This window comes from Benincasa hispida, chromosome 8 (genome assembly GCF_027475165.1).
Source record: "Benincasa hispida cultivar pf3 chromosome 8, pf3_genome.v1.1, whole genome shotgun sequence".
In the NCBI taxonomy this organism is placed as follows: Eukaryota; Viridiplantae; Streptophyta; class Magnoliopsida; order Cucurbitales; family Cucurbitaceae; genus Benincasa; species Benincasa hispida.
The window spans coordinates 40,249,194-40,257,140 of NC_143485.1; the positions used below are offsets into that span (position 1 = coordinate 40,249,194).

General features: G+C 33.5%; 1 protein-coding gene across 2 annotated transcripts; it reads right to left on the reverse strand.

The window, feature by feature from the left end:
- Nucleotides 1–1,565: 1,565 nt before the first annotated feature.
- Nucleotides 1,566–6,070, reverse strand: ATMPK8 (Protein kinase superfamily protein). Of its 2 annotated transcripts, XM_090316614.1 has the most exons (13): nt 5,869–5,999; nt 4,847–5,024; nt 4,616–4,747; nt 4,400–4,527; nt 4,212–4,271; nt 3,917–4,066; nt 3,533–3,688; nt 3,299–3,436; nt 3,101–3,177; nt 2,794–2,895; nt 2,442–2,498; nt 2,277–2,364; nt 1,566–2,060 (listed from the first exon to the last, which is right to left on the reverse strand). In XM_090316614.1, the coding sequence occupies exons 1-13, from the start codon at nt 5,884–5,886 to the stop codon at nt 1,983–1,985; spliced, it is 1,362 nt and encodes a 453-aa protein (XP_090172740.1). In that variant the 5' UTR covers nt 5,887–5,999; the 3' UTR covers nt 1,566–1,982. The 2 variants fall into 2 exon arrangements, with proteins under 2 accessions (XP_090172740.1, XP_038893677.1); XM_039037749.2 differs by having other exon boundaries at nt 4,616–5,024; nt 5,869–6,070.
- Between the last annotated feature and the right edge of the window lie 1,877 nt (nt 6,071–7,947).

The following is a 7,947-nucleotide window of genomic DNA, read 5'->3' on the forward strand; positions in this document are numbered from 1 at the left end:
GTTTTATCCTATTATAATAAGAAAGATTAAATTTTTTATTGAGCCTTGACTTTTATGAATAGTGGTCAAAAAGTAATGGCTTTAATTTCTGAATTTTCTTCCAAGGGCACAGAACAAAGAATGTACCTAAAATAATCCTTAAACAGCTAGCTAGAAGGCTACAGTTTGAATAATCTGCATGTTTTTGGTTGATTTAATTGTTTTCTTTGTTAACCTCTTTGACTATAACTACATATGTGAGAGTATTTTTTTCTATAGTGATAATTTCAATATTTTGGAAAGCAAGTAATTGGGAGGTTAGTAGAAAGTTCTTGGCAATTTCTCCTTCCAAGAATTTTAAACTAGTCCACCATAAACCAAACATGTTATGCAATTGATTTTGGTTTTGATTTTCACTCTTCCTTTTAACTATGTTTGGGAGTGCTTCAAGTTTTGGTCGTGATCAAAGTACATCTAAAGGTTATTTGGAACAAGGAGCAAAGTTGTTTAGTCTGTAGAGTTGTTAAGTTCAAAGAGTAGGTTTAAGAATTCTTTGAGCTAAATAAGGAATAGAGTTAACTTAAGAAGCATAGATATGGATATGAGACACAAATACGACATGACACGGACACGGCAACACACTATATTTTAAAAATCTTGGACACAACACGGCAAAGACACATTTATTAAAAATAAACATTTTTATACCAAAAGAAAATTCAAAGTAAATGGGTTGATGCATTTATATGCTTAAAAAACTTAATTTGAAGTATTTCATACTCAGTTTATAATATTATCATATATGTATCTTTTTAGTCTGCCAACAAGTGTTCTATACATGTATAACACATTTGTTGCACTAACAAATGTCCGTGTTCAATAAGTGTTGGAGTGTCTAAGTGTCCGACATGTGTTGGACATGGACACGCTAGCCAAACTAAAGTGTTCATGCTTCTCAGGAGTTAACAACTCCATTTCCCTAACTCACTCCTAGTCCTGGGCTAAACATCCCCTAAGGACATCTTATCGAAAATATTATGTGGCACAACAATTTAGAGATACTTTTCTAAAAGGTAAGAAACTCTCAAGTAGATGTCTATTTTTTACAACATTTAGAGATACCTTGTCGAAAATAAAACCACTATGGATGGGTTAGTCTGTTGGCAATGTAAACGAACTTTAAAGACATTTCATAGGACGATGTTTGGAATTATTCTAAAATGAATAAAATTACTTTGGTAATTTTCAAAATCATTCTAAAACATATTTTTAAACATTCAAAACTAATTTTGATTATATAAAAATTATAAATAAAAGTGTAAAGTTAAATATTAAATTAAGTTTGAGTGATTAAAGGTGTGTTTCAGAGTAATTTTGAAACTGATAAAAGGTGAATTTAACAATTTCAAAATCACTTTCAAATATGTAATAATTGCCACCTATCTATCTATTTTTTAAAATCCTTATAACAATCAAATGTTGCAAAGTTAAATAGCTAACATTCAGATTTAGTTAAAATGGCAAGTAAAGTGGTCCAAATACTTGCATATTTGATTATTTTAGAAAGAAAAAAGATCTTGTCAAACTAATTCAAAAAGATCTTTTTTTCTTATTTGTTTGATTGTGTCGTATAAGATTATACAAGGAGATATTTTTACCACACACTAATCAAATGTTTGAATGTGTAATTATCTCCTTATTTGTTTGAATGTGAAATTTTTACCACAAATGTTTCAAACAAATAAGGAGTCAAACTAATTTTTACCACACACTACTATACTGTAATTATCTCCTTATTTGTTTGAATGTGTCGTATGCACAAACTACAAGGATAGCTTTACAAATATAAAAGATTATATACAAGAGGAGGGTATGTCTGCTCTATATTTAGAGATGAGGGACAAGTGAAATTCATCCCATCAAGCCCCTGTTTCTCAGGGAAATGTGGCTAGATCAAAACCTTCTGCCTCCTGTCTTCAGTAGCTAAATATATCAACATGAACTTAAGTCTGAAGGACTGCGATCTTTCGAGACAAGCCATCCACTGCTTCATTTTTAACTTCAGGATTCGTTTCTTCCACCTGTAAAGATAAAGTCGCATCAAAAGAGAAGCTTGAGATGCTAAAAAGGCTTAGAAATAACTTGAATACATGTCTGAGATGTCCTAATGTGACATGTATTCCTTGTATCAGTTTTATAATTTGAGAAGCCGATCACAATTTAATGCATCAAATTTCTAGTAAGAAGAGTGAATTCATTCAAAGGAATAACGAGGAAATAAGCATACTCTTAATTACCTCAGACTTCTCCTTTGGTATTACCCCAACACACCTCGATGCACTAATACTAGCACTTTTCAAGAGATAAGAACTCTTATCTTTCTCCCTGCAACCATTTTGTGGATTGAGTTAATATTTCCAGAAAATTTTTTAGAAGCCACAGCAAAAGAAGTGAAAAACTACCTTTCAAAATCAATGTTATTCTCAGTGTTGTTCTGCTCAGTAGGACTAACCCGCTCCCTGAAAATATGACATCATAAATTTAGATGGAAACGAAGCATTTCCTACAAATCTATGCGCACATTGGAAAGAAAAATATTCATCAACCTTCTGAATAAAGGTGAAGGATTTCATAACTTGCTCTCATACAGGAAACAACTTTTTATTCCAAGATATATTTCTCTCCACAATCTTTTATCCAGGAGAAACAGAGGAAAAAGATATAGAGAATCCTTATCAATTATTTGGTCGCGAGGTGTCTTAAACTTATGTCATTGACTGAAGAGAACAACCAAACTTCTATTCAAATTATTACCGAGGTAAAGAAATATTCTGCCTTTGAAGTGGACTTCTTCTTTCACCTTTACCATGGTGCTCTTCCAGATGGGCAAACTGAAGCTTAAATCGATCAACACCACTGAGCATAAGCAAGAGAAAGAAATGGATTATTGACTGATGAACCAAGTGTAAATATGACTTTCATCTTGGATCAACCATTTGTTTGTATCCTCATGCCATGTAATATGCAAAATAATGATTATTCACTCTATGACATTGACCCATTCCAAAACTAATTGAGCAGTAAATGATGTTAATATTTAGTTATGCAGCAAAGTCAATACCTTGGATACATAAAGGTAGTTTGATGATCTCCATCAAGTTGACACTCCTGACGCATCTGGGGATGATATTCTAAAACCTGTAGACTCCATACATTAAATATATTATATTCTTCGTTAAGTTTAACCATCCATAATTTTGGAAGGGAACCTTCATCTCCAAAACTTGGACAGCAAGTTTCGAGTTGCTAGGTTATATACCTCTGCATAAATCAACTCTCTAACATCATCTTTTGATAACCTCCTCCGCTCAAACTCAAACTCAAGTTTTGAAATTGGTTGAATAGAAGGTTCAAGTTCTGGTTTTGCCATACCATTGAAGTAAGGATCGGCAAGTGCCTGAAATTGAATGCAGTACACGAGATCTACATATTTACAAATATTTATAGAAGGGTATTATTAGCGTAATAAAATGGGTCGGTAAATTCCACTCACCTCCGCAGCTGTTAGACGACATTTGGGATCAAATGCCAGGAGACGTTCCAGTAAACAAAGTGCCAATGGGTCAACATTAGGAAACTTTCGTGAGAATGGAACTGGTGGTTTTTTACGCATGTTTCCAAGGTACCTTCTTGCCTTCTCATTCCGGATCTTGGAATAGATTTAAAATACAAGAGGGTGCAGAAGACAGTTTCAATTGCGAGTAAATTTAAGCAAAGAATCTAAAATAACTTTAATGTCAATAAAAACTGTGAATTTTGCAGATGTTTCAATGATCTGAAACTACTTTAGAATTCAAGGACACAATTGTACAACCTGTAGAACAAATCCTGTGAAATTCAGAAACTAGTGCAATAATAAATAAATGAGTCAACCAACCTTTGCTATGGCCTCAGGTTCAGGAGTGCCAAACAGATCGGTAATTAGATCTAATTGGTGAACCACATTTTTTCCAGGAAACAATGGTTTCCCCGTAAGCATTTCTGCAAATATGCATCCGATACTCCATATATCTATAGCAGGGGTATACTGAAAAAATAAAATAAAATTAGTATGTCAAAATTTGAGTAACAATCATTTTAATTTACCCTAGAAAGGTTTGCCCAAGTTCCCTCCAACCCTTCAATATGACTTGTAATCAAACGTGATTTCTTGAAGATGTAAAGTGGCTTACTCTCGAGAAAAATGATCCACAGAGTTCAGGAGCACGATACCATCGAGTTGCAACATAATCCTTCGAAAAAGTCGATAATAAACCCAAGAAGGAAAAAAAATTAGACTTGACAATGAGTTGAGTGTCATGATGTACATAACCCAAGAAAGGAACCAAAAAGAAAAAAAGAAAAGAAAAGAAAACCTTACTGTCCAAAAAATAGTAGATGGCGCATCACTAAAAGATACACGAGCAAGTCCAAAATCACATATCTTTAGCCTGCAGTCAGCATTAGCAAGTATGTTTTTCGGCTTCAAATCTCGATGAAGGACATTTGCTGCATCACATATCCAATGAAATCAACGGCATGGTTAAGAATAATTTGAGGTGAAAAAGGCAATGATTGAATCAGTAAAAGAACCAACCTGCATGAATATATTTTAGGCCACTAAGAAGCTGATACAGAAAAAACTTATGCTGCCTGGGAGAAAGATCATTGTTTGCCTTAATTACATGGTGAAGATCAGACTTCATCAACTCAAAAACAAGATATATATCTTTGAATTCTCGTTGTGAAGGAGGAAGCATAATATGTTTTATCTCTACAATATTCGGATGATGAAGCATCCGAAGAAGCTTAATTTCTCTGAGGATACGTATGGCATCAGATACATGCTCAAACACATCATTAATTTTCTTGATGGCAACTCTTTCACCAGTCTGAGTGTCAATTGCAGAACCAACAACTCCGTAGCTTCCTTTCCCAATAACTTCTTGAATTTGGTATCGGCTTGCTTCTCCATACTCTGTGAAAAATTCTGATTGCTTATCACCCTGCAGAACAATCAGCAACAGTGAAAAACAAAGAACTGAAAAAGAGACCGGAAGGGCCACATATGCATCTTTGGGTTGCCTTATTAATCATACTATAGTGATCTCCTCTTTTTCATTTCAGTAAAGTCTTATATAGCAAAAGGCATAAATGGACGTACGAATTAATTACATGTTCAAGTATTTTACTGCCCCCTTTTTCCAAGAATTGTTCACTGAAAATATGCTCTCAACTAGAGAATTATTCCATAGAAAAAGCATCTGACATGTGAGTGTGCTTTTTTTAATATTCGAGAGTATTCAAGTATCTCGATTAATCTCCTGGGACAACCTAATAAAAGTAAACCCATCCAGAAAATAAATGAATCTTGGGCTTGTAACTTTACGTAGTCTAGAATGGTAGCTAACCAAATAAGCTAAGCGGACAGAGAGACCTTCAATTAATAAACTAAAAATAAACAATACCCTGAATCCCAGAATTGAACATAATTAAAGAATTGGCTCCCTTCGCCTTCAGAAGTTAGATTTTTAGAGGAAAGAAAACAATTTAGAGGGGAAAAAAAAAAAAAAAAAAAGGAAAATAGGAAACGGATACAATGAATAGTATAATATTTCAAAAATATGAATGCAGAGTATCACAGGACCAAATGGTGGTTCTTGAAAACTCGAGTGATCAAACATTGGATGCATGAAAGCAGAGAAACCAGGCCGAATAAATTACTTAATTAATAGAACCAGAAATCCAATTCAAGTAGAAATAAAAATACATATAATGAAAGAGACGAACATCAAACTCAGTTGACCATATATTGGATGCAGGAAAGATGGGGAAGAAGCTACAGAGAACCTGATTGAGGCGATCCATGGTAGCGCAGATTAACGAAAATTCGAGTTCAGTATGTATCAAACCTTAGATTCAAGGCCCCAATCCGATAATGGCTACTAAATATTAGGTGTAGTATGGTCGGAGTCCCGAATCAGTTGTTTAAATGAGAAATTAAGAGAAAATGTATAGATAGAAATGGGGCAGTAAAACCAAAGACAAAATCGACCACAAGAATTTTCCGCTCACCGTATAAAACCAGTGGTCGCCTTCCTCGGTTGTGATTCAGCTCTCCGCCATTGAATTGCAGCATTTTCCGTTCTCCCATCTTTCGCAATTTTCTCTGTGGCCAATCATCAGCGCCACAAAGTTTGGACTAAACTAAATCTCTTGTATACATTTTTCGTCTCTCTCTCTCTCTCTCGATCCCAACATTGGAACAGGCTCCAGCCTTCAATCCGCCATTGTTATGCTTTTCACATAGTTTAATTTAATGGATGATTAAGTGAATTGAAAGTTTTAGGATGTGATTATAATGATAAGTTTTGTACTCTAATGACAGTTTATGCAGTTTTCTCTACATTTTACCTGACTATCATACGTATTGGGTTTGTTTCTAACTTGATAGATATCATGTTTGTTTGTATAAAACTTTTCATTACAATATCAACTTTTTGCTTAGGTATTGACAACATTTTATAAGTTTTAAGGTTTTAATTTCAAATATAATTACCATGTGTCTTTCGTTGAGTTGAAAGTTTGAATTCTTACCTCTATGGTTTATTATTATATTTTAAACAACATAATTGTAACATCCCGAATATCAGAAAAATTTAAATCTAAAATTATTGAGGTAAAATAATTAAAAAAAACTTTTATTGATTAAATTGAATTTAATTGATTAGATATTTGAACTAATTAAAAAAAAATTAAGGAGATAATTAATTTCATGTAGTTTTGAATTGATTTAAATATTTGAGAGATTTAATTTTGGTTTTTGAAACTTAAATTAAGATAATTTGAAATGTTAATTGATTTATTAATTTAATAGAATCTTTGGAGATATTGTGATAAAATATTTTATTTATCTTTTCAAATTTTTTGAAAAAAAAATAAAGAATTGAGATTTTTCGAAATTAAATGAGAGTGAAAAGAGGCCAAAAAATCGGGGAGAAAGCAATTCGGTTTTTCATTGATAGCTTCCATAAAATTGTCGATTGCGGAAGTTTGAACCATTGGATCGTGCTCAAATTTGGTTCGAGACATATAGAGTTTCATTTTGAACGGTTGGATCGTTGTTTGAAACTCTGGTTTGTTCGTAATCACTGCGAATAAATTTGTAAAACTAGAAATTTCCTCTCTCACTCTCGCAAACCCTCCTCATGCAAGACCCTCACTACCAGCCGCTAGCCTAAACAATTTATGTCGTCTGACAAGCAACACCCGCTGCCTATCTATGGTTGCCACGCCTATTCACCGAAATTGATATTTTGGGTAAGTTTTAGAATTCTTGGAGGTTCTTGATCACCCATTAGCTTTTGGCCCAAATTGGTTGATATCCTTTATGTTTCGCTCTTAGATTGAAGCTTAGGAACGTTTCTAATCACTGTCCAACAAGGGAAATGAGTTTTTGAACATTTACTATTCGAAGTTTGGAGATCAATGGCGTGTTTTCTAGCAGGATTTACGATCGTTCGGTCATTTCGTTGGTTTTAGTTCAAGTAAATTGTTGGAGTTGGTTGTCGAGATAACTGTCTTTGACTTAATTTGAGGTAAGTGAATCTATTACCGGAATTTCTGTGTCAGGCACCCTAATTTAGGTTTATCAAGTTATTTATTGGGATCTAGAAGCTAGACTTGGAAGTTGTAGTGCCTTGTGTATTTATGTTTTTTTTTTTTTTTTTTTTGGAGTTTGAGCATATTTGAGACGGCGTGTTATGTCATGATATGAGTTGTGGAACTTCCCATGAAATATTTGTATATGATGCATGATTAGACTAGTAGGAGCAATATACCATCTCATCTCGATGCATGAACAGCGAACAACCAGAGTTATTACTCACTACATCAAAAAATTTCCATTAATGAAAGATGTAAATCCAT